At 40.9% G+C, this 27,236-nt stretch overlaps 2 protein-coding genes across 4 annotated transcripts; one reads left to right on the forward strand and one right to left on the reverse strand.

Annotated features, from left to right (window-relative positions):
- Nucleotides 1–201: 201 nt before the first annotated feature.
- LOC146653788 (thiamine transporter 2-like) lies at nt 202–25,512 on the forward strand. The gene is made up of 7 exons (XM_085380174.1): nt 202–348; nt 663–898; nt 981–1,461; nt 24,553–24,631; nt 24,760–24,952; nt 25,112–25,253; nt 25,345–25,512. Exons 1-7 carry the CDS (start codon nt 202–204, stop codon nt 25,453–25,455), a joined length of 1,389 nt encoding a protein of 462 aa, XP_085236300.1. The 3' UTR covers nt 25,456–25,512.
- LOC146653789 (uncharacterized) lies at nt 3,429–12,039 on the reverse strand. Of its 3 annotated transcripts, none has more exons than XM_085380178.1 (8): nt 11,932–12,039; nt 10,748–10,832; nt 7,963–8,077; nt 7,441–7,628; nt 7,269–7,356; nt 5,356–5,419; nt 4,207–4,286; nt 3,429–4,056 (listed from the first exon to the last, which is right to left on the reverse strand). In XM_085380178.1, the coding sequence occupies exons 4-8, from the start codon at nt 7,482–7,484 to the stop codon at nt 3,754–3,756; spliced, it is 579 nt and encodes a 192-aa protein (XP_085236304.1). In that variant the 5' UTR covers nt 7,485–7,628; nt 7,963–8,077; nt 10,748–10,832; nt 11,932–12,039; the 3' UTR covers nt 3,429–3,753. The 3 variants fall into 3 exon arrangements, with proteins under 3 accessions (XP_085236304.1, XP_085236303.1, XP_085236301.1); XM_085380177.1 differs by having other exon boundaries at nt 5,254–5,419; XM_085380175.1 differs by lacking the exons at nt 7,269–7,356; nt 7,441–7,628; nt 7,963–8,077; nt 10,748–10,832; nt 11,932–12,039 and adding an exon at nt 5,887–6,299 and having other exon boundaries at nt 5,254–5,419.
- Nucleotides 25,513–27,236: the final 1,724 nt, after the last annotated feature.

Genomic DNA, 27,236 nt, shown 5'->3' on the forward strand with positions numbered 1-27,236 from the left:
ACAGTTACTTCTGATTGGTATTAAAGTCCAGAGTTTTGGGCGCTTACCTGTTTAATTTATCAAAGTTTTATCTCAGCTTGTGCTCGAGTGTCACCAAGATTGTGTTGCTCTTTGACCAGGTTGCTGATTAACAAAATGCCTAGAGAGTTGTGAGGTATTTTTCCCCCATCACACACTTACACATGAAACAGGAAAGCCAACATGGAGGCAGTGAAGAAGTGGAGATCAGACTGGAAGTATCCCACTATTCTGCTTTGCATTTATGGATTCTTCAGCACAGTTAGACCACTGGAGCCTTTTCTCATCCCATTTTTGACAGGACCGGATAAGAATCTGACAACTGAGCAGGTATATATGACATATGCTAGAAAGGCTATAGTGTAATTCAATCAAAACAGACTTAGAAAAGAAATGATTTTCAGTTTTTCGGTCCTTATGGTGAAAAAGTTGGTAACTTGCTCTTTTGTACATGCTGCAATTACAAATAATCACACACACATGCACACACAAGCTGGTGATTCATAGCAGAGAGATAACCGGCATCTTTAAAAAGATAAAAATAAAAAATCTAAGTGATAGAAATCCAATCAAGATTCTGAAACCTTTAATCATTTGCTATAAAGTCATGCATTTCCTGCCTTTGATGAGTTTTTCCCTGACAGGTCAACAATCAAATTTTCCCAGTGTGGACATACTCCTATCTGTCCGTACTAGTGCCGGTGTTCCTTCTCACTGACTGGCTGCGTTACATGCCTGTAGTGGTGTTTCAATGTGTTATGATCTTCATCACCCAAGCACTGCTGCTGTGGACAGCAAGTGTGCCAGCCATGCAGGCTATGCAGTTATTTTGCGGAGTTGCGACAGCCAGCGACGTGGCCTACTTCTCCTACATTTACAGGTCATGTAGTACATCTCACAGATTTGGATTTTTAGCATTGCTCATGGGAGACTTGACATTTTGAATATGCTCTTTATTACAGTGTAATAGATTTGAAGAGATACCGAAAGGCCACCTCTTACAGCCGCAGTGTCCAGCTCCTGGGGTATACAGTGGGCTCCGTGTTGGGTCAGCTGCTTGTCAGCTTCGACCTCATGTCATACAACAACATCCTGGTGTTCACTCTGGTTCTCACTGCCATCGCTCTCCTCACTTCCTTCTTCTTGCCAGTGCCACAGAAGAGCATGTTCTTTCATCAAAGACGTGGGAGACAGACTGCAGCAGAACAGTCAAACACAATAAATGCATCACTGGAAAATGGAGGAGGTGAAATGGAGAGTGGAGAAGGAGAGCCTGATGCTGAGAAGCTTGAGGAATCTATCGTTACGCAGAGTTGCGGCCAAGTCCTCCTCCAGCTGTGGAGGGATTTCCGCCACTGCTATTCCTCTAGACAGCTGCTCTACTGGTCTGTGTGGTGGGCAATGGCTACCTGTGGGTATAACCAGACTGTCAACTATGTGCAGGTCAGTTATGAACAGTGTTGGGTAAGTTACTTTAAATTAGTAACTTAGTTACATTACTAGTTACTTCTATCAAAAGTAACCCAGTTACTTCAAGTTACTCGTTACTTTCAGAGTAACTAGTTACTAGGGAAAGTAACTTTGGTTTTACTCAGAATTCTCTTGTTTATGTGTTGCTTCCGTAACTGGATACCCAGCAAGATTGGCAGTCTTCTAGCTTGCTTACTTGCCACAAGTGCACTGTGCCACCTACCAATAGAAAGGAAAAGATAATGTGCACATTTCCACGAGAGAAATCCCACGCCTGATTCTATTTAGCCTGCTTTTTACATCCAACACAAAAACTGCAGTCGTGGTGCTTTTGATTGTACTCAGAACTCGGAAATTCTGCCTTCTGAATAGGAAGATGTAGGTAACACCAGACTGCAGCTGAGCTGCATACAGGGCTGGACTGGGACAAAAAAATCATCCCGGGCATTTTGACTAGAGACCGGCCCACCATTATAGGAAAAATCATAAAGCCTTTGAATGAAAATAAACACTGTTGTGACAGTGATGTACACTGTTCTGATGGTATATATATGCATCAATCTATCAATCGTTTGTTGCAAGACTCAGATAATTTTTTTTTTAAAGTGAGACATTTTAAATGAGAATAAGAAAGTATTTCCTTGTGCCCCCATTTCCCTTTTAATGCCCTACATGGACCCCTGGCAACACTTTGCTAGACCCGCCCCTGCACAGTTACCAGCTGTCAGCTACTTAGAAAAGGATCCTGGTGTTATTTATCTGAAACAGTTCATAACTTCCCTTCAACTCATTCATGTGACCTAAAAGGTAAACCTGTTTCTCCATCACCTGTTCAGCTCTGATGATCCAGTAAGGACATCTCCTGGTTTCATCTTCATGTTTCCCTCTCACCAGATAACCAAACCGATATCATGACCAGCAGCTTTACAGCTGTGGCTCCAGCAAACATCAGCTGATACTAGAAATTAATATTAAATAAATTCTAACAACAGCTGATCAAGCTTAAAAGTGCTGCTGTTGTTTACCGCGACATCCGCTGGTTTCCTCTTTCTGGCACAAAGTGGGCGATAAATAAACAAGAGAGAAAAGCCGATCAGCTGATCATTGATCAGTTTCATGATTGAAGTAGAAACAGGAGAGAGAGGGGGAGAGAATGAGAGGAGAAGAGGCAGCTGTGCAGCGTAAACACAGAATAACTCCAGCTTTGTGTCTTTTTCATTGTAGCTGAAGTCCGGGACAAACTGTGTTCCTTTTCACCTCAATACGAAACGCATAATATTTTCTCTGAATACGAAACGATTCCGTTTTTTACGGGACGGTTGACAACTCTAATAATTAACCTTATGAACAAAATAAAGTTCAACATCAGTAACATAGCACCACCCAGCTGTATAGAAACTCCATCATGCTAGCTAGTACAGTACGAAAAAGTCAGCATAACGAAAATAAACTCCACCTAAACTTGGTTCATATCTGACCCACACTCAGAAAAATAAAGGTGCCAACTGGAATTAAAAGTGGTTCTTTAGACTGATGCCATAGAAGAACCTTTTTTGGTGCCACAAAGAACCTTTCAAACAAAAGTTCTTTGAAGAACCATTTCTTTCAGTGGTTCATTGAAGAACCTTCAAAGGTGCCCCAAAGAACCATCAAGAAATGGTTCTTTGGGGCACCTTTAAAGGTTCTTCAATGAACCACTGAAAGAAATGGTTCTTCAAAGAACCATTTTTAAAAAGATCCTTCAAATGGTTCTTTAAAAGAACCATTTTAAAGAACCTTTTTTGAGTGGTTCTTTAAAGAACCATTTTAAATCTTTCAAAATAAAATGTATCATAAATTGAATTTGAGTAGGGTAAAATAAATACAAGCACATAGACATATATTAATGGTTTATTGACACTTTGTATTACAGAAAAAGACATTTTAATGCTAAGCACAACACCACTACTAATAATAGCATATAAGTCATTTAAACAGTAATAATTAAATATCTTTACTATAAATACATATAAATATTATACTATAGATAAAACAACAATTTTTACATTAGAAATAGCAATACTTTCATAACAGACAATTAAACAACACATTTTCATCAGCATGTTTGCATTTTCAGTAAAACTATTTCAAGAACAATCTTTTTATTTAAATTATCAATGAACTGCAGCCTTAAGTTATGTAAGTTAAGTTTAATGTGAGACTCATGGTCCTTTGTTAGTCCACACTGGGATAATTTCAGTCTCTCACCTGCACTATGCTGGCAATCTATGAGATATTTAATGCATTTGCCACTCTTTGCACAGCTACTGGTACAGGTGTAGTCAGAGTTCCCAAGTTGAGAACAAATGCCTCCAAAAAGCAAAATGTCTTTTTTAGTTCACTTGGATAGGCAACATTGTAGACATGGTACAGGGAGAAGACAATACCCATCGCCAATGAAATGTCCATTTCCCCACTGTCCAGAATCCTTTTTTGTCCATCCATCTGGACATTGACCTCAGTTGAATCACTCAAGGGCTTGCCGTCACTGCTGCTGAGTACGATTGTAGGTATCGGGCTGTGTGGATCCTGAAACAGAAATTAAATTCTTGAAATGAGGAGTATAGTTTAAATAAGTATAAACAACAGCTGTCCCAATGAAAGTATAAAACTCCTGTAAAATACTGGATTTGTTCAAGACCCCCCCCTCTCACCATACCAAAAAATATATAAATTTACCTTATTTATGACGAAGAGATGAGAGGCATTTTCTTTGAAAATAGATGGCAGGAGAAGAACAGCTGTGTTTACCATCTGACCTGAAAAATAAAGAGAAATATGTAAGTATTTTCTGGCCAATTTTGTTAATACAAAGGTGTAAAGGCCATATGAGTGCCTTTATCAGGAGTTGAATGTCTTGCAGAACATAAGCATTAGTGCAGTAAATGTATACCTAATTAACTTTTCAGTGTAATTCAGTGTAAATGTTAAGCATTTATACAAAACCCCCAGAATGTTGTTCAGTTCTGTAAGTTGCTAGCTTTAAATAATTTGAGTCCTAAAGAACTTGCAAAGCAAGTCTAGCTGCCACTGAACATTTTTTGGGATAAACATTGTGTGAATGACTGAAAATCTTCATAGAGTATTTCCTTGACTTATTCGAATAATGGTGTAATTAATCGTTTTTTTGATGAAATCCACACCTACTCTCCTTCAAAGAACTGGTGGAACTGTATAGTAACGACTCTACATATGTAACGATGCTACATATAGCATCGAGGGTATATCAGTTAAATCTTAAAGTACATCGTTGCAGAGACGAGACAGGAGAAATGTCAGTCTGTGGATATTGTAAAGCAGCGGTCCCCAACCTTTTTTGCGCCACGGACCGGTTTATGCCTGACAATATTTTCATGGACTGGCCTTTAAGGTGTCGCGGATAAATACAACAAAATAAAACTAGTACCGGTACCGAAAAAAAGAAAATTTATTCATAACACACGTGAAAAGACCCAGGAAAACCGAGTAAACAATAAAAACGATAACAAAATAACGCTGAAAACCGATAAAAACCCTGAAAAACTATACATTTCACACCTGAGCCTCAACTCTCGCGGCCCGGTACCAAACGACTCACGGACCGGTACCAGTCCGAGGCCCGGGGGTTGGGGACCGCTGTTGTAAGGGACACTGTGTTTACTAATGTGCTGTATGTGAAACCTTAAAAAGTGGTATCTGAGATAGGAGTTAAAAATGTTTTTGCTCATTATTGCCAAGTGCCCTCACCTTTTCTTTCAGTGTCTGTCTGGCTCTCATCAACAGATTTTAAGCAGAGGCTTTTAAGGTTGCTGTTTGGGGCTATTGACACAAGCTTCGCTGCCAACTTACTGAATCCTCGGATTACTTTTTTGTCCACATCAGTTTTAAGTAACATGGAAGCCTCTTCAAGAAGCTAAAATAAAGGATAAACATATACATATTAGCTTTGTACCATAATATATACCATTATATAGCAAACCAGAACAATCATTATTTCACACATCAATTATCATTAGAGAAGAAATTATAATTTTGCATTTGTTTACTTTAATTCTCAAGTACACATTGCTGTGCAAAAGGGATGTTTAGACTATTCTTCCCAAAAAACTATCATTGGCATCAGATTAGTCCAAAATTATCCTGTAGCATGAAAATAAAACCAAAGAGAAAGACATAGTCAATGTGGCAATTTCTGTTAGTGTTCTGTTAGTGTACTTTTATTACTCATGAAATCTGCTGAGTCAGTCACTTTGCCTGTCCTGTAGGTACATGATTATTAGAAGTCTGTATAAATGTGCAGCACATCAGTACATATTCGTGTTTTTGCTGTGCACTATTGTTATTGTTGTTTTTTGCTGCAGTTTTTGATAAAACACTCACCACAACAGGGATAGTGAGACATGGGAATTCTCGTAGAACCTCTTCAGTAGTATGCTGAAGAATGTAGTGTGTTCTGTACTTCTGTATTTTCCTGAGGTGCGTTTGAATGACATCCACATTTGGCCTAGTTTTTTGGCACTCTTGCTTAATCACTGATACATGTTGGTCGGTGCTCCTTTCATCCTCCCCATCGTCAAGAGGATTGATATCCTGGTTATTAAAAAGTTTAGCAAATATTGAGAGAAAAAACAAACAAACAATACTTTTAACTTTTATGTACAATTTAAAATGGCAAACAAACATTGAGCATATTTAACTTGCCTTGGTTTTTTTCAAAAGGATACAGGGCTGGATATCTGATGATCTTTTTCTTCCTGAATTTGGAACTGAGTATTTCTGTCTCATTTTTTCAATTTCCTCTACGTCTACTAGTGGTCTTCTTTCCTTTTTAAACTTGTTCCTGAGAGACTCATGCAGAGCATCCTACAAATGATAAAAATGTAACTAATTATTCATAAATAGGTGCAACTAGGTCCTCCCTTTATGCAAGACATTTACCAGAAAACTTTGAGTGACATAAAGCTGGTAGGTTTGCTGTAATCATGTCATAACCTAATTAGTTCCTATTTACAGATCTCTTCTTTAACTCTTAGGAGTTGATCGAACACATGATATAAATGTTTGGAGCACTTTAGATTGGCTAAATACACTATAAAAGGTAGATAAAGTATTAATGGCAATATGTCCTACAAGCATACTCGTCATGATCTTTCAGTCTATATGTTAATACCTCTACCTTTTAATAATAATAATGTATACTTTATTGATCCCCACAGGGAAATTTCTCTCTTTGCATTTAACCCATTCACTCAGTGAAGCAGTGGGCAGCCACTAATCAGGCGCCTGGGGAGCAGTGTGTAGGGACGGTACCTTGCTCAAGGGTACCTCAGGGTAGCCGTTCAGTTGATTCAAACCCCCGACCTTCCGATCATGGGATAACCACACTACCTACTGAGCTATCCCTGCCCTATTTTCAAATTTAATTTTTTAAATACAAAAACTACACTATCCTGATACAAAGGCAAACAGAGCTAATATAATGCTGAATTTCACACCATTCACTTGAGAATTCACAGAGAAATGAAACAATTAATTTAAAAGAGCAATTGATATTTTATTTATTGTTTGACCATACTGCACGACATCTGCCTCAAAAATCACAATACTAATACTTGTATTGTAGTGGCCACAAGGGAACAGATAACCTCTGAATATGTAGCAATGAAAATGTTAGCATGTTACACTCATTAGCCAATAATTGGGCAATTCAAAGACAATTTGTTGGACAATTGTATCAATGTTTGCTTTTCAGGAATACTTACATATCCAGAGCCATAACTCTCCTTCAAAAAAGGAAAACTCAGAAGGACAGTCCTCAGAAGGTCTACATACTGCACAAGAGAGGGATACCTGCAAATTTTGAATGATGAACTTAAATTCTGATGTACATACTGTATTTTAAATGGATCAAATCTTAATTATATATAGACTTACATTGTCTCATTACTCAAGTGGTCAAACAGTGCTTGAATAAGCATGTTTTTGAGTCTGTTCTTGGTGGTGACTTTAGTGCTGCATCTTTATTGGTCAACGCAGTGAGCACAGCTGGAGGAAACTGCACTTTGCAGTTAAACATAGGTTGGAGTGCTGACACAGTATGCTTTTCTTTGTGTTGCCTTCCACTGCAAGAAGAAGTAAGAAGTATGTTTAGAGTTTGTTACAAGACATGAATATACGTGTCCTTGTGTCCTGCATCAGGAATATCCGCATATTTAAAACGTACAATAACAGCTGCTGAACTACAGAAACAGAATCATAACAGAGAGTAAGAGTGGCTGTGACATTTCAATTTGAAAGTAAATGGGTGTGTGATGCACATCAACGCTGGAGAAACAGAACAGGGCTTGCGTCAACCCCTTGCCCCCCACCCTCCAACACCATAAACCTAGGGGAGGGGAAACACTGGATTGTATGAATGTACAATTCAGTGAATCAACCAGTCAACTTAAGACTCACTCTTTCAGCTTCTCTACAGCAGACAAAAATTTCACTTGGTCTTTCACTTTTGGAAAAAGACGCTCACTCATTCTTTCAGTCATCTGCAGAAGTGTCGATCCATCGATTTCATTGTCTGTGGCACAGAAAAACAATAAGACACGATCAAAACAGAAATGAGCATGTCGAAGATAAAGAATAAAAATATTATAAAACATTACTAAAAAAACAGCTATGAGTTCATTAGTGACTATAGATGATGACAGACCTGTGGAATAGCCAAAAAGTGGTTAAAATCATTTTAACAGTGGTTGACAACTCCTAACTAAAAAGTCATGGTTTAGGATGTATCTTACCTAACTTTGGTATGGACTGCCTTAAAAGGTCGGTGGATCAGTGTAATGAAGTCTTGACCATCACATCTGTATGCGTCCAAAGCATGAAAGTCTACCTCATCCCCAGGCTTGAATATCAACAGATCATCAGTCTCTCTGATGTGGTATGATTGAAGGTGTCTTATAAACTCCAGTGTTGTGAAAAGTCTTCCAACAAGAAACCAGTTGGCCCTGATATACACAATCAGGACTATTTTCACAAACAGTGGAATTTGCTCTGCATGCACAAGTTCCAAAATGAAGAAATCTCCAACTGCATATTTTACAGAGTTTAAAATGATGCATTTACTTGTCCAGAGTTTCTCATCCACAGTAACGGCTGTCTCCAAGTTTTGCAAACAAATCTGCAAGTTCACTGGAAGTTCTTGAAGTGATAAGTTATTAACTGCTGCTTGTGTATGATCGCTCCTGATGATCCGTTCAGGCTGCCACTCCCAGCACTGACGAAGCTGATTCCTCTTTGCCAAAGTCTGACAAATATTAATATAGTTATTGGTGATTCTTGCTACTGTCTTGAAATATTGATGTCTGGCTTCAAACCTCATGCACCAATGAGAGCGGAGTGACCCATAATCAAGGATGAGCTGAGGATAATGTAGCAGAAAATGCAGCTTGGGTGTAAACACACCAGGAAACAGATTGATGAAATCTGTCAAAAAGTAAGTGATCAGTTCATGTAGATTACTAATCCAGTCAGTGCTGATGGTTGGAGCAAGAATAATCTCTCCTATTTCTCGAACCAAAAGATAAAGCTGCCAAAACTTGTTACCCTTTTCAATCCTGGAGCCTATGACGAAAGGCAGAGTCCTAAATAATGTCCATTTCTCAACAGCAGTTCCAGAGATATTTCCATCCAGTGCTACCTTCTCAGATATTAGAGCAGGTTTGGAGGTGCAGTCATTCTGTCCAAAACTAAAAGTCCTTATGCTGTCATTCACCTCTTGGATAGTAACGGTTTTGTCCTCGTGCAAGGCTTTTACAACAGACTTCAAAACAAGAGGAATGACCCCCTCAAGAAAATCATGCATTACATCAGGTGGGAATGCATTTGTGGTATCAAAATATGACAGCTTGTTGAAGGCACATGGGCCAGTTACACCATACACTGACCTACAGTGGGGGTCATCTTCAACACATTGCAGATGGTATGCATGAACAGTCTTTGTTCTAAGAACACAATCTCCCTCACTAATGATCCTAGACAGGTCCTTGTAATGACACATACAAAACCTGCATATTCTACCATTACTGAATGAGCAGCTAAAACCTGCAAGTGTGTGAGAGGTTAGGTTGTCTGCAGATATTGTGGCCAGACCACCTTTGATGCAGTACTGTCTGTCTTCAAATTTTAATCGTAATCCACGTTCTTGCAAAACCTGTAGGTCACAAATTAATGGTTCTAATATTTTCTCAAATCCATATGTTTTCACCAATCTATGTTTTACAAGTATCAACAGATGAATATGTCTTAAAACAGATCTGTCTTTTGGTGGAATATTTCCCAAAGTAAAATAAAATGCAGACACTTTATGTAGACGTTTCTTTGATCCTAATGGATTAGCAACTTCAAATTCATCACTGTACAACTGAATTCTCAAATGTGGGTTGTCTGTGTTAAAAAAATCACTTTCTTTGTAAATTTTCCCATCACTAAAATCTGTTAAGGTTTCAGGAGCACGGGATTCTGGCCTAAAAATTTGTCTTAAAATGTTAGGATCATTACATATTAATTCTAAGACTTTTAGAAGTGGCATATACTGAAAAGTGTCCTGTTTCCCAGTAAAAGGATCTATCCCCAGGATACATTCAACAGGTTCAATCAGGTTTAATTTCTCAACACAGTATCTGTCTAGTTGATATGTGTTGCTGACTGCACTGAAGCAATGTTCTACCAAACTATTGTCATCAATATAATGAAAACTTGATATATCAAAATTAAGAGTCTGCAAACATTTAGAAAATATCTCCCTATAGTTTTCAATAAAATACTTGAAAAGTGACTCTACTTCAATAAGAACAAATGTTTGAACTTTTCTATTTACAATACTTTTCTCTTGAAGATTCAAGGAAAACAATGCCAGTTGTTTTCTCACAGTCTCTGTAAAGTTCTCTACAAGTTCACTCAGAGTTCGTTCAGATGATTGGGGAAATTCAACAGTTTCCTGGATGACAGGGTCACAGTCTGGGGCAGACTCTAATCCTTGTTTCTGATATTTATGTTTCTTCCTTGTGTGGTTTTTCAAAGATTTCACAGACAAAAACTTTCTGGGACAGTCTTCTAGTCTGCAGACAATGAAGAATCCACATTCACTTTCATGGTATATCTGTTGATGTTTCAGCAGTTTTTCATATGTTGGTTTTCTTGTGGAGCACTGTGGACACTGATATGGCACATCCATAGAAATGCTCACCTACAAAGACCTGTTGATAATCTGCCAATTCATTTTCCCCAAGCCAAAGAGATACTTCTCCAACAGTCCACTGCTGAGCCATGATCTGTTAAAACAAAACAAAATGCCATTACATTGTTTTATTCTGTGACATCAAAAACTTATTTATTTTTTATTCATTCATTTTCCAAGCCGCTTTATCATCATAAGGATCGGAGGGGTGCTGGAGCCTATCCCAGCTGTTTTTTTTAGGCGGGGTAGACCCTGGACAGGTTGCCAGTCCATGGCAGGGTTGTCATTCAGATATGTATGTTTGGATTGTGGGTGGAAACCCACACAGAAACAGGGAGAACATGCAAACTCCACACAAAAAGGCACCCGGTTGACCCCGGGAATTGAACAGAGTCTTTCTAGCTGTGAGGCAGCAGCGCTAACCACTATACCACTGTTTATTCTAACTTTTAAGCCTTCTTCAGATAAATATTGATTATTTTATGCTTTCGATTATCTGGTCTTGTTAGTATAATGACCTCTTTTTTGCCTAATATATGATGTTGGATAAATGAAATGTACATAAAAAAAAATTTAACTATAATAAAAACGGACATTATCTTGGTAACATCAAATGACTGGAGCATAATTTGTCAACTACTCTGAAAATAAGTTATACAGTAACAGTCAAAGACAACTTCTCATGTGTCACATTTCTGTTTATTCAAAACACTTATGCATTGCTGTATTTTATACAGCTACTCCACAATTCAAAGTACAGGCTACTGAATTTCTGAGTTTCTAGACCAGACACAGAGCTCACACAACAGGCTTCAGGCGCCATTTTGGTGACTTTAACCATATTATTAATTTTAATATCTGTCTACCTGACATTAGTTTATGTACGCAGCACGCAATATAGCCACATATTTTACAGGCCAAATTAATTGGGAGCACCTTCACTTAACCCCTGGAGAGTCTTGGGTCGATTTGTGGCTCTAAGACCGATAGTGTATGCATTTTTCTAAGACCCTCCAGGGGTTAATTGTAACAGTGGTTTTGTTAGGAAAACAGTTCTTTATACCAGATACTAAACTGCGTTAACGTCAAAGGCTAACGTATCTAACCATTACTGTTAGCACAACATTAACAGCAAGCTACAATGACGAGTAACAAAAACAAAACAATAAAAAGGTTTTATGAAAATGTTTTACCTTTTCCAACAGTCCAGGAATCCAGAATCCTTTAAAGACCAGCAGGTACTGAAGACTGTTATCCACTGGCAACGTCCGAGAGAAAGTTTTCTTTCCGTTAGAAAGTTCAAGGCTCGCGCGATCTGTGTGCGCATGCGCATCCCTACAGTTGCCCCCCCCCCCCTTTGGTTGTACTACGTGTTCTAACGTCTCTCTCTCTCCCTGTCATTTATTTGGCTTGACACATATAATAATAAATTGCGCAGTGATAAACAAGTACTCAGATCACATGTGCAATTATTATTTACTGCTGGGTGGTTTGTAAAGTTCACAGTAACTAGTATTATCATTATGATATATATATATATATAAAAACACCCAGCACGCCCCTGCGGGCGGTTTATCCTTCAAGCTCGGGTCCTCTACCAGAGGCCTGGGAGCTTGAGGGTCCTGCGCAGTATCTTAGCTGTTCCCAGGACTGCGCTCTTCTGGACAGAGATCTCCGATGTTATTCCCGGGATCTGCTGGAGCCACTCGCCTAGCTTGGGAGTCACCGCACCTAGTGCTCCGATTACCACGGGGACCACCGTTACCTTCACCCTCCACATCCTCTCGAGCTCTTCTCTGAGCCCTTGGTATTTCTCCAGCTTCTCGTGTTCCTTCTTCCTGATATTGCTGTCATTCGGAACCGCTACATCGATCACTACGGCCGTCTTCTTCTGTTTGTCTACCACCACTATGTCCGGTTGGTTAGCCACCACCATTTTGTCCGTCTGTATCTGGAAGTCCCACAGGATCTTAGCTCGGTCATTCTCCACCACCCTGAGGGGCATCTCCCATTTTTTTGACCTCGGGACTTCTAGGTTATACTCGGCACAGATGTTCCTGTACACTATGCCGGCCACTTGGTTATGGCGTTCCATGTATGCCTTGCCTGCTAGCATCTTGCACCCTGCTGTTATGTGCTGGATTGTCTCTGGGGCATCTTTACACAGCCTGCACCTGGGGTCTTGCCTGGTGTGATAGACCCCAGCCTCTATGGATCTTGTACTCAGAGCTTGTTCTTGTGCTGCCATGATTAGTGCCTCTGTGCTGTCTTTCAGTCCAGCTTTGTCCAGCCACTGGTAGGATTTCTGGATATCAGCCACCTCCTCTATCTGCCGGTGGTACATACCGTGCAGGGGCCTGTCCTTCCATGATGGTTCCTCGTCTCCCTCCTCTTTCTTGGGTTTCTGCTGCCTGAGGTATTCACTGAGCACTCGGTCAGTTGGGGCCATCTTCCCAATGTATTCTTGGATGTTCCTTGTCTCATCCTGGACTGTGGTGCTGACACTCAGGATGAGACAAGGTGCTGACATATATATATATATATATATATATATATATATATATATATATATATATATATATATATATATATATATATATATATATATATATAGAGAGAGAGAGAGAGAGAGAGAGCAAGAGCGAGAGAGAGCAAGAGAGAGAGAGAGAGAGAGCAAGAGAGAGAGATCTGATATAGATCAGTATCTGAATCTGTCTAATATCCCCCGAATGGATTGTTAATTTATAAATTCACCATATTCATAAACGGCTTAATAATAAATTCTATATTCTGTTACCACATTATTTGTGATCAGTGGGTTTGCAGGGTGGGTGCTGGGGGTCTTCAGGCTTTGGCACCCACCCCTGCCATCAGAATATTTTTAAGCAAGTGTTTCTAACTTTAATTTGAATATTCAGTATCCCACCATCTGCCCCCCCCCCGCACACAAACAAAACACACAGTATAATTTAAACCCTCATTAAAGTGAATATTATTTATGCCATTTTACACCAACAAACTCAGATAGCTAAGGATGAAGAACCTTTTGTTCTTTAAAGAACCATTTGTAATAGCTGAAGAACCATCCACAAAATAAAAAGGTTCTTTGACGTATGATGGTTCTTTAAAGAACCATGAAGACATCTGAAGAACCATTTAAGAACCATAATTTTTCTGAGTGCAGATGGACTGCAGGTTATAACTTCTTACCTGAAGTTCAATCACCTGAAACTCGGACCAGCGGCAGCTTCGGGTCTCTCCTCTTGCCTCCCTTTTCCTTCATCCACCTGCTGGCTTCCACCACTTGCTAATGTTATTGAATCTGTGGAAGCTCCGCGATGCCACCACACGAAGTAACGAATAATGAGCCTATCTAAATCCCAGTAACGAGTAACGCGTTCCCGGTTTTGGCATAATAACTAGTGTCAAGGATATCAACAATTATCAACCACTCAGGTGAAGAAACAACACTTAGACACTTGGAGAGATTTTTAACGTGCACGGGTGAGCGCTCAACAAAGAGACTCACACTCAGCTGCAGTCGTTTCCTTTATTTAAAGCATAGATAGCAGTTCCTGTTTTTCATGTTCGTGTGTATGTGTGTGTGCAGCAAGTCAGTTTCTAAGAATAATAAAGATAATGCGAGTCAACTTCTGCGGACGTGTGGGTGCGGTGAAGCTCCTATCAGCTTCTGAAGATGTGTATTTTTGTGCTGATCTTGTGGCCTTATCACATGGCACACGCGGCTTGCAGTTTCACGTTTATCAAGCTGAGCTGCACAGTGAAAATATGAACATTATCAGTATTGAAGCAAAGCATAAAAACATTTAAACATTATTCTTTGACATTCCCTCCTGTTGTTAATGTTTTCACTCATCACAATACATTGTTCATCAGTTAGCGGCCACTTGTAGAAACATTTTCGGTCGTAACTTCATTGTGCATGTGAACTGTGACGAAACATTCTGGAGCTGTAACGTAAAGCAGTTAGGTTTAGACATTACTTTCACAGTCTTCTTGAGGGATTCCGACGTATGCAATAATGAATGTGTTCACCATGTATAGAATCATCGATCTGATACATGGCAGGATACATGTGGAAAACATACACAGTAACAAAAGCAATACTCCTATGATAACCAGTCCTTTCATTAATAGAGTCTTCCAGCTGCCACTCAATAGCCATGTTAGCCAGTCTTCAGAGCTAGGCATATAGTCCTCAAATTGGGCTCTTTGAAGCTTTTTCAAAGTGTTCAAAGCATCCGTCATGTTCTGAGAGTGCATGTTGTCTGGTATGTAGGTGCAACAAGTGGTGTTGAATAGGACACAGAGCCCTCCTCTTTTTGCAAGTATCATGTCCAGGGCGACTCTGTGTTGCATGACCACTATTCTTATTGCGTCAATTTCCTCGTTTTGTGCCTTGTTGATTTTTGTTGAGCTGTTCAGGAATAGTCCGAATCTGTAGTCCAAAGTCTCAATCCTCAGCATGTTTTTTCCGTTTCCCACCCATGGGAACAGTGAGTGCAGGACTTTCTGTCCAGTAGTCCATAACTTGAACTCTTGTGGTACGTTACTGCCCCATATTGAGTCGTGGGGTCGGACGTCGCTTGCTTCTCGCTTGTGTCGTTTAGTTGATGAAGTTGATCCAGGGGTAATTTTGAATGTGTGGTCTGACACCAGAACTGGGGCACAATTCCGGCACTATGTTGAATAAATGTTTTAATCAAGAACCTCTACTAAGAGCTTAGTAAAAGAATATAAAAGTATAACAGACAATTTGAATGACCTAGTAATTCAAATAGCCTCGTCTAACCTGCTCCTCAGAATAACTTAGACTCTGCTTTCACTTCTGCAAACTCTCTGCAACTTCCTGTCAACTGCAACTTAGTCTTTCTGAAAGACACACACACTGTTTAAACCTCTGAATACAATATCAATGCTGCAGATTATATATGGATATAATGCAATAGTAATAATGATGATTATTTACCAATAGCAGTAAAATAATTTCCCTGCTCCACACTCCCTCTCCCGACCTCTGGAACACCAGAGGTCGCAATACATTGTGTCCTCGCTCTGACCCTCTCTAGCTGTCCTCTGGCTCAGCAAATCAGACAACCTCATGTCAGCCAATTGGTCCAGTAATAAACACCAGCTCCCACTCGAGAATACTCCATGCGTAAGATTAGGTTTTCTCAGTCCATCTCTTGTGGTCCAGAGATCTTCTGCAAAGGAAACAAAACACCTTTTCCTGCACCTCCCTAACTTATCATAATTGGGACTCTTTAATCAAAAGCCTTATCCTAATTATCTTCTTAACTTATTGACTTGTATTTATATATATTCTTCAACGTTACTCGTTACACGTCCGGTTGCACACTCTATTTTCCCTTATCTGATCATCACATCCTGTACACAAACCGTCGCTGCTGCAAATTCCTCTATTCTAATCTAAAGTCACCTTTTTAACAAGAAAATCATTATAAACGCCTATTCTACTAAAAGCTCCAAAAGAAAACAACCACTTTAATCAATTAAGTTTAAGCATATAAGCAATTACTCCTGCATACATTTCATCATAGCTAAATGCTGCCTAGAAACAACTCCTGTTTGTTAATACTAACTTCATCTTAAAACCTCACATTTCCTATGTTATAACCTGTTTTTGGTATAGCCTTTTTATTTCATTTTGATCATTTTAATGTAACAATACCTTCTAATTCTAATTTATCAAACTTAACCAAAATATATGCTTTCCTTCCTTTGGTCCGTCTTTAACCCTCCTGCCTTCTTTTAATAAACTCACACCCTTCCCCCTAGGGACCGTTTTGTGCCACGCCCCAAAAAATGCAATAAAAACCTTATGTATTCATATTTTTTTCCACTTTAAATTAGCCAGTCTTTTAAAACTACTTCTCCCTGAAATATTCACATAAAGTTTTAATTATATTTCGGGGGTTTTAACCCTTTTAATCGCAGTTTAATTACATGAGCGCACCGTTTTTTTAGCCCCAAAAAACAAAAAAACTAAATATTTTCCAAAAAAAAAATTTGAAGTAATATTTGATTATTATTATAATTAGGCCTTTAGATGGGTCAAAGATTCGAACCAACATTCGTTTTGATCCAGCATTATTTTTAATGCAGGGGCAAATTAAAAAAAAAAAACTCACACCCTTCCCCCTAGTGACCGTTTTGTGCCACGCCCGAAAAAATGCTATAAAAAGATTATATATTCATATTTTTTTTCCACTTTAAATTAGCCAGTCTTTTAAAACTACTTCTCCCTGAAATATTCATATAAAGTTTTAATTATATTTCGGGGGTTTTAACCCTTTTAATCGCAGTTTAATTACATGAGCGCACCATTTTTTTTAGCCCCAAAAAACAAAAAAACTAAATATTTTCCAAAAAAAAAATTTGAAGTAATATTTGATTGTTATTATAATTAGGCCTTTAGATGGGTCAAAGATTCGAACCAACATTCGTTTTGATCCAGCATTATTTTTAATGCAGGGGCAAATAAAAAAAAACCTCACACCCTTCCCCCTAGTGACCGTTTTGTGGCACGCCCCAAAAAATGCTATAAAAAGATTATATATTCATATTTTTTTTCCACTTTAAATTAGCCAATCTTTTAAAACTACTTCTCCCTGAAATATTCATATAAAGTTTTAATTATATTTTGGGGGTTTTAACCCTTTTAATCGCAGTTTAATTACATGAGCGCACCATTTTTTTTAGCCCCAAAAAACAAAAAAACTAAATATTTTCCAAAAAAAAAATTTGAAGTAATATTTGATTGTTATTATAATTAGGCCTTTAGATGGGTCAAAGATTCGAACCAACGTTCGTTTTGATCCAGCATTATTTTTAATGCAGGGGCAGAGGAAATTCAATATAATGGTATATTATGGTTTTTCACTTTTTCCCCAATAAATGCTTTTTTTCCTTGTTGTGTTCTAAAATAAAATGAAAAAAATATGTAAATGAAAATACAAGATCAGTTTGAACCAGAAAAACTTTTATTTTGAACAATGAACATCAACATTTATGTTTTTGGGAACGGGAAAGATATAAGTAAGAAAGAGCAAGGGAGGGGGGGAGAGCATATGTGGAGGTGTGGTGTGTATGTGGAGGTGTGTCAGAGTCCTCAGCTGACACAGTGGCTGCAAATGATCAGAATGTGGTCCTTGCATATGGACTTCCCGCATTTGCAGCAGGTGCCGACAACGCGTCTCCTTTTCTCGGCGCAGAACTCGCACTGTCTCCTGCCCTTGGAAGTAGGGATCAGGGCGGGGCCTGCAGCAGCACTCTGCGCACTCGTCACGATGGCTGCAGCACCTGATGAGCGGGGAAGGCGTCCTCGCTTCAGTATGTGTGGGTGTACTAAAGCTTCACCCACTTCTTCAACATACAGCCTCCGTTTGTAATATTTCTGCTCATTCCAGGATGGGTTGACAGCTGTCCACAGCACATAGGAGTTGAACAGTGACACGTCCAGCAGGTTGTGGAAGAGTGCCACTGGCCAGCGCTTTGTTATCCTCCGACAGGAATAGGTGCCAACAACCTAAAAAAAAAAACACACACACACACACACAAAAACAGAAAATTTCAAACCTATGTATATTTTACACAAGAATATATGAGCAAGGAATAAATCTGTGCGTAACTGATGCGTAATGACACCTACCTTGTCAAGGTTGTCAACACCACCTTTGCACCGATTGTAATCCTGGATGATTACTGGCTTTCGCTTCCCTTCCATGCTCACATCCGGAGAGCGGTGTTTTGTGCTCATCAAGAGCACATTTTTGCCACGTCGGGGAACATAGGAGACAAGAGTGTGGGTGAGCGTGAAGGCGAACGCAGACGACAGGACCGCTCTCCCTCTTGTCTGGAGCAATCGAGGCGGAAGCTCCGGCTTGTTTTTCCTAATCGTTCCAACTAGGGCCACTTTCCTCTTCAACAGCTCTTCTGCCAGGGCAAAGGACGTGAAAAAATTGTCACATGTGACCACGTTTCCCTGGAGCCCCTCTGTGAGCTCCAGGGCCACCCGCATCCCCTGGTTCACCTCCGCGCGATCGCCAACTTTGCCCATGTATATCTGGAGTCTCCAGGCGTAGGAGGTTTCCACGTCGCATACAGCCCATATTTTTAGACCGTACCTTGCTGGCTTCGTTGGTATATATTGCTTGAACTTGCATCTTCCTCGGAACGGGACGAGCTGTTCATCAACACAAACGTCTCTGCCTGGGTTGAAGAGCAGCTCCAGGCGAGTTGTCCACAAATCCCACACCTGGCGGAAGGCAGCCAGCTTGTCCTGACGGCGTCGGGGTCGGGTAAGCTTATCATCAAAACGAAGCGCCCCGCCGATTTGTTGGAAACGCTTCAGAGACATGGTGGCTCGAAAAATATCCCGTCCGCATTTATCACCCCAGAGGCTGAGAGACGATTCGTGTCTTGACCGGTAAACACCAGCTAAAATTAGCAGCCCAACATAAGCACGCAATTCATCACAGTCCATGTCATACCAGCCGGCGACTTCGCGTCTCCCGTGCAGATTAGTCATTGCCACCGTGTGCTGCACAATTTCATCCGTGAAGAGGAGTGCGAAGCTGGATCCCGGGTCCCTGATTCGGGCGACGGCGTAGTGCGTCGGTCCTGGGGTGACAATAGCTGCAGGAAAATAGCGGAGGGTCTCCGTCTGAGTGGGGGACCAAATGATTTTGCCATTTTTTGCAGTCCATCCCGAAGCTGCTTCCTCCGTCTCCCCTTCGCTCTCAGCGTCAGATGTTTCTTCGTCGGAACTGGACTCAAGCTGCTCTAGTTCCACAGATTCATCCGTTTCCTCTCCAGAATCCTCGGAGGAGGATGAGGAGCTATCCTGACACTCGGAGTCCAGGACCATTTCCAACACTTCATCTGTGCTATAATATCTTGCCATCCTGAAAATGACTACTGCCGCTGTACTACTCATTCTTATAACCTCTGCTGCATGCACCTGCATAAACAATTTGAGCCCGCAGACAAAATAAAGTCTAATTTGGTTTAGGCCCCTGCTTTTATGTTTATTTTGTTTACATTGCAGAGAGGAAAGAGAGGAAAGACTTCTAAGAGAGGAAAGACTTTTGAAGTTAGACACAGACACACTTATTTTTCTCTTTCTTTTTAATGATCAAAATGATAGCTTCCCCGAGGAATTACAGACCCTGGTTGCTGGTAAGGCAATTCTTAAGCAGAGTCGCCTGCTAACACTTGCTCCAGAGTATGATCCGGCTATTGGACTGATAAGAGTTGGGGGAAGACTCAGAAGAGCAGAAGGTCTGGACTTGGATGCCATGCACCCCATAGTCCTTGATCCGCAGCATCCGGTGACTAAACTACTGATCAGGCAATATGATGAGCAGCTGTTGCACCCTGGGCCAGAACGAGTGTTCGGGGAGATGAGGAGGAAATATTGGATTCTCCGAGGAAGGGAGGCAATCAAGCGGCACCAGCACAGCTGTGGTGAGTGTCGAAGGTGGCGAGCCAGTCCTGATATTCCTCGGATGGCAGATCTACCCCCCGCGAGGCTGCGCCTATACAAACCACCCTTTTGGTCCACTGGGGTCGACTGCTTTGGCCCTTACAACATCAAAGTGGGACGGCGCACTGAAAAGCGCTGGGGTATCATATTCAAATGCATGACTACGAGCTGTGTGCATCTTGACCTGTTGGACAGCATAGATACCGATGCCTTTCTCATGGCTCTGCGTCGGTTTATTGCACGCCGGGGCAAGCCATATGAGATCCTATCTGACTGTGGTACCAACTTCAGGGGAGGAGAGACCGAACTGCGGTCTAGTTTCTCAGCTCTTGAAGCCCCCATTAAAGAGCAGCTGGCGGAGCAGAGGATTGAGTTCCGGTTTAATCCACCAGGTTCCCCCCATTTTGGAGGTACTTGGGAACGGGAGATAAGATCTGTGAAGACAGCTCTTCAAGTGGTGTTGGGAGGCCATACGGTGACAGAGGCAGTTTTGCAAACTGTGCTGATCGAAGTGGAAGGGATCATTAATGCAAAGCCTCTTGGGTATGTCTCTTCGGATGTAGCGGATCCGGATCCAGTCACACCCAACTTATTGCTAATGGGGCGACGAGATGCATCACTCCCCCAGGTGATTTGTGCTTCGAGTGAGATGCTGGGAAGACGGCGATGGCGCCATAGTCAGATTCTGGCGGACCATTTTTGGTCCAACTTCCTGCGTCACCATCTGCCGGATCTTCAGAGGAGACAAAGATGGCAGGGGGAAACTGACAACTTGACCATGGGACAAGTGGTTATGGTGGTTGACTCACAACTACCGCGAGCGCAGTGGCCCATCGGAAAGGTGGTCAAGGCCTGTCCAGGGCCAGACAGTCGGGTGAGAGCGGCTGAGGTGACAGTCAAGGGACAGACATATCTTCGACCAGTTGCCAGATTAGTCAGACTCTCAGCCTGGGAGGATGATGAGTACTGTCAACCCAATGGTGCTTAGACTTTCGGTTGAGGAGCAAATTTATTACTTAAATTTGGGGGCGGCTGTGTCTGAAAGTCTCCTTATATTTCAATTGCATCGCTATAAGTGCAGTGTTAATTTCTGTCGATAAGTTCCACTTTGTTCTTACTGTTTGCTGCGGTGATGACGTCACATGCTTTTACGACGCTCCTGCCGTATCACGAGTCCGAGGAGCACTAGCCATGTTTTTCTCCATGAGTGTGGGGGAATAGCGATCTCCAGCCGTGTGCGTTCCTGTGCAAATGTGACTCAAAATCCCTCCAGTTCTACGAGTCTATTTCCACTTATAGCACGGGTTGTACTTTGACATTGATTACAGGGGGTTTATGCTAGGAGATTTATCGAGATTGGTAGAGGCATGTGACTTACCACCGTAGCATTTGTTGCGGGTTGGATCTGTGTACTGCGGTTGTGTTATTTAGCCACTAGAGGGCACTGAAGACCATGTAATTGCGACCTTTCCTAATTTGGGGGCATTAGGTCCTTTCTGTTGTCTGAGATATGTAGGTATTCTTGTTTCCTGCCTGTTCAAATGGGATTGTGGGACTTTCTTATGTCAGAGCATTCAGCTGATTATTTGTGTTACAGTTCATTATATTGGCATGATGTTGGGAAGTGACGAGTGTTATATTTATATGTGAAAATTGTTTCTCCTTGTTTCTTGTTATTCAGAACCACACGTCTGTCCACCCCTCCCACATTCGTTAAGTATGCCTACTGCTGTACTGTTGAGCTGCTATTAACTTCCATTAAAGTATATCCGGACATCACTCTCTGTGCCCCACTCTCTGACCGGAGTTTAAGTCCTGAGGGAGCTATCATCCCAGCATCCCAGAGATAACTCTCTAACAATATCACCTCTAGTCCCTTGTATCCCCAAGCGAATGGACAGGCAGAAAAAGGAGTCCAAATAGTAAAGAGATTGTTCAAAAAAGCAAGAGACAGTAAGACCGACCCTTACCTGGCTCTGCTAAGCTACAGAACTTCATCCCTGGAGTGTGGGGCATCACCTGCTGAGCTACTCATGCATCGCAAGCTCCGCACCACACTTCCACACATTTCCAAGGAAAATGACAATGCACATGACAACAAGCTGACCGACAAAAGGATGAAACTCAAGCACAGACAGAAAAGGAACTATGACAAAACTGCAAGCCGTCTGGAACCGCTTCAGGAAAGAGATGTTGTGAGGATTGCAGGTCCAGATTTCTGGGACAAAAAAGCAACAGTTCTCAGCGAAGTAGGGCCCAGATCGTTTGCTGTTCAGACAGAGAATGGACAAGTGTTAAGAAGAAACCGGAGAAGTCTGTTAAAGACACAGGATGTTAAACAGCAGGACACAGAGACTGGAACTGAACAACGAGGTGCTAACCTCGTTGGCATGAGCCCCCGCAGCCCCCGCATCCTCAGGACCTTCTATCACTGTGCCATTGAGAGCATCCTCACTGGATGCATCACCACCTGGTATGGCAACAGCACCGCCTACAACTGCAAAGCTCTCCAGCGAGTAGTGCGGTGCTCTGAACGGATAATTGGAGGTGAGCTTCCCTCCCTCCAAGACATCTACAGGAAGCGGTGCCTGAGGAAAGCGGGGAGGATCATCAAGGACTCCAGTCACCCCAGCCATAAACTGTTCAGACTGCTTCCATCAGGAAGGAGGTTCTGCAGCATCCAGTCCCGTACCAGCAGACTGAGAGACAGCTTTTTCCATCAGGCCATCAGACTGCTGAACACGTCATAGACACCTCAGCTTCACTACTGGAACTTCAACATTATGCACTCCACACTGTATATAAATGCCACTTGTTTTGCACATATTCAACTCTGTATATTTTATATATTTTATTATTATTATTATTATTATTATTTTATTTTATTTTTTTACTATTTAATTTGTAAAAATGTGTATACACACACACACACACACACACACACACACACACACACACACACACACACACACACACACGCGTAGGAAAATATTTAGTATACACATCCAGAAATGCATACACTATTATATATTGTACATATATTTATTAGTTTCAGGTTGGCCATTCTTGTATTTTGCTCGTTTGTGTTGTTGTGTTTGCACATCTCTGTTGCTTGTGGGGCTCGCACACAAGAATTTCACTCACATGTGCTGTGCCAGTGTGCCTGCACATGTGATGTGACAATAAAAAGTGATTTGATTTGATTTGATTTGATTTGATAACCCTGTTGAGCACCACAGTGAGCCTCCTTCAACTTCCCCAATGTCTGAGATACTGAGAAGGTCTACCAGACCTAAGAAACGTACAGAGAGGCTCATAGAACAAGTGTGAACTGTTGTGGTAAAGAATTGTTAAAAAATAATAATAATAAATCGCAAGTAAATAACGGATAATAATTCATTTAGAATAGTAATTGTTCACACTTAATTGAGACCTGCTGAGTTATGTGTTATTGACTGTTTAAGTTGTCAAAGGTGAAGAGTTCTAATGTGCTCGAGGGCTGTATGGGATTCATTTGGTTCATTCTGGAAGATGTAAGGTATACATTTGGATTTATTTTGTTTGACTTGTGCTACAACTTTTGGTTATAAAAAAAAAAAAAGAGAACACTACTGAATGTAGTTTGTTGCACAATTTATAACATGTTGAATGTTAGACAAGAATGTTCAGATGTTACAGAGTAACAGTTCTCTTTGGAATTGTGCTTATTATAACACCAACCTGTTTGGAAAGGGGATGTAATGATAGTTGCTATTGTTGAAGCTACCCACAGGGGGCGCTCTGGAATCAATAAGATATACAGAATAGAAGAAGAAGTGATCGTGGTAGAAAGAATAATAAACAGCTAGCTGAAGCTAGCACCAGGAGCAATTCTTGATGTTTTATTCATAGAGGAATAAGAACATTACAATTATCAGTATTGAAGCAAAGCATAAAAACATTTAAACATTATTCTTTGACAACTAGTTACCGTGCTCGTTACCACAATAATAACGTAGTTACTGTAACGCGTTACTTAATAACGCGTTAGTCCCAACACTGGTTATGAAGGCAGCATAAACAAAAATGTGAGCTGTAAAAGCATCTGAATCACTGCAGCAATCCAAATTGCTACTGGGGGCTGCTTTACGATGGGTTTACCTGCAGTGAACAAGTAGTGCCTTGTAGTTGCTGAAGCCTTCTCTTGTGTTAATAAAAGGCATTTTAGATATATATTTTAAACAGAAATAATTAAACACACACACATCCTTGAACAACTTAATGATACCCACACCATACTGCGCAGGTGCTGTGGGAGCATGTGCAGCCTTCTCAGAACTTCAGCATTTACAACGGAGGCGTGGAGGCAGTCTCAAACCTCTTAAGTAAGCAACATTAGATGGCATTTCCCCCCCTCCCTAAATCAAATGGAAGTTATCAGGGACACATAAGATTTCTCAGTACCTAATCAGCTGTCCTAATTTGTCTTATCCCACGTGTACATGCTTTCCAGGTGCAGCCACTGCCTACGGGATAGGCTTTACTGAGGTAAGATGGGAGCAGTGGGGAGAGCTGGCCCTGGGTGGTTTCTCTGGACTGAGTGCAGCTTCACTGTTCCTCATGACTTTCACTGGCAACATTTGGGTCTGCTACAGCGGTTACGTCGTTTTCAAGTCACTGTACATGACGCTGATAACTATAGCAATGTAAGAGTGTCAAGTCACATCAGGGTTATACTTTACCACAGTTTAGTTTGATTTTTATTGCAGATATAAGAGCAAAAAAGCTAAAAATAAAATAAAATAAAATAAAAATTAAAAAAACCCTCCCCAACCTTTAGATTAAGACAAATTCTATGCTTGCAGGTATCAGATTGCAGCTGATCTCTCAATGGAAAGATATGCACTAGTCTTTGGGGCAAATACCTTTGGAGCACTGGCTCTACAGACGATTATCACGTCTGTTGTAGTTGACAGTAGAGGGCTAGGCCTGGCCATCATTCCCCAGGTAAGCCATCAGATCACAAAATATGTACAGCAGCACTGTTTATTTGTCCATTAGCGTCATTAACCTTTTAAACATGTACTCTTCTTTGCAGTTCACCGTGTATTCCAGCTACTTCTTGGTTATCTCTGTTGTTTTTTTACTTCGGGGTCTATTGGTGAGCACAAAGAAGCAGAAAAGAGACAATTCCTCCAGACAAAGATGAAACTCCAGGCAGCGAAGAACACAGATTCTGAACACGTATAGAGCGTTATAGTGTATCACTTATGGTTTCCCATCCCTAAATTGACCTCACATTAGTTCATAAGTAGCAGATAAAAAGTCTTTAAATTACTTACTTCAACATGATGAATAGAAATCTTTTTTTTTTTGTACAAAAACAATAAAAGAATGTTTCACACATTCATATAAATGAATGCTTTGGTCGTTTCTTTTTACTTAAAATTCATTTTAATATATATACTGTATATATTTACACCTTAACTTAAACTTTTTTAATACACAATGCAAGTAAGTGGTTTTCAGTTCATCAGCCATTTCTTCTGACTGTCATTTGAAGTGTTGCAACTCTGTCAGCAGGGCGGAGACAACAGAGAAACGAGCCCCCCACCCCACCCATCCCTGATGTAGCATTCAGTCCTCCTCCTAACCCTAACCCCACCTTGACAACAGAATATATTCATTTCCTTAGTGAGAACAGTTTATCTAAAGGGTCCTGCACAAATAGTTTGGTTCTTTACAAATACAGTAACTGGTAGTACCCATTAGCTTTTCAAAGCAACAGTTCTGTCTTAGCAAATTCTGTGTGTTAGATACAAATACTGATATGCACAAAGAGCTAATTTCCTAAAAGAAAAAAAAAAGTACAGAATTGCAGCATAATGAATGGGATATACTGTATGCAATAACTTAGTTTTCAACCAGTTCGATTATACATTGTGGCTGTTGCGAAATCAGTTTTACCCCCGGTGTGTCCCTCTGCAAAATCTTCACCCCTTTGTTAGTTACAGCCAGCTTTATAGAGGCGTCCCCATCATAAAACCCCCCAGGGTGTGCTGCAAACTGTGTCTGTGTCTATGTGCACGAGCACATGAATGCCTACATGTGCGCGTTCCCACGTGTCTATGTGAGTGCTCATGTGTGACTGTGTATGCATACCTGTGTGTATGTGTGAGTGCACATGAGTGAGTGTGCGTGTGGATGTGTGTGCGTGACAGTTAAAGCACTGTGGGTGTGTGTCTCTATGTACGTGACTCCCTGCGGTCATAAAAGTCCATCTCCCTTCCAGACCACAGTTATCCAGTTACAAATGTTGAGACCCCCACCCAAACATTCTCTGGGGAATTTCCACTCAGCATTAACTCCTCTCTGTTTTACTTTCACAGTTCAAGTGGGGGAGGGGTCTCCTACAATCTACTCCTAAGTTCACAACACAGTGAGGCCTTTATTATATTGAGGGCAGTGTCAGTGTCTCTACAATAGTTCTACATTCTATGTTAACACATTTCTAAACTCTAAAATAAGCTAAACATTCCTACATGGCTCAGTAGAGGCCAGGCTAGTTCACAGGTTAAATAAAGGGGAGGGCATCGACCTCCCCCTCTGCACACACCATCACTGTTTTGTAGCCTTCGACAGTGTCAGCACGACTGTGTCGCATATTGTTCCATTTATGACAAACTGCGATAGAAAATACAAATTCTTACAAACATTGTGTTTTTAAAGCTACTAGTGAAACAAAAACAGTGCAATAGATGCAAGCGTGCCAGTTGTTGACCCTGTAGTGCAGCTGACATGATGGACCGCTATAAGAAGGGGTTTGTGGACCCGCACCCTAGAACGAAAAAGGGAAGCACGCAGTGAGACTGTGTACTAAGGTTCTTGTCCAGTGTTAACTGAGAAGAAAGTATGCTAGCTATATGGCTGTTCACCAGAGCAATGGGCTGGTTATTCAAAAAAACAAAACAAACACCTCTCCGTGAATCA

This window comes from Rhamphochromis longiceps, linkage group LG14 (assembly GCF_057381845.1).
Source record: "Rhamphochromis longiceps isolate RC_006_pf linkage group LG14, R_longiceps_female_GT1.1, whole genome shotgun sequence".
Taxonomy (NCBI): domain Eukaryota; kingdom Metazoa; phylum Chordata; class Actinopteri; order Cichliformes; family Cichlidae; genus Rhamphochromis; species Rhamphochromis longiceps.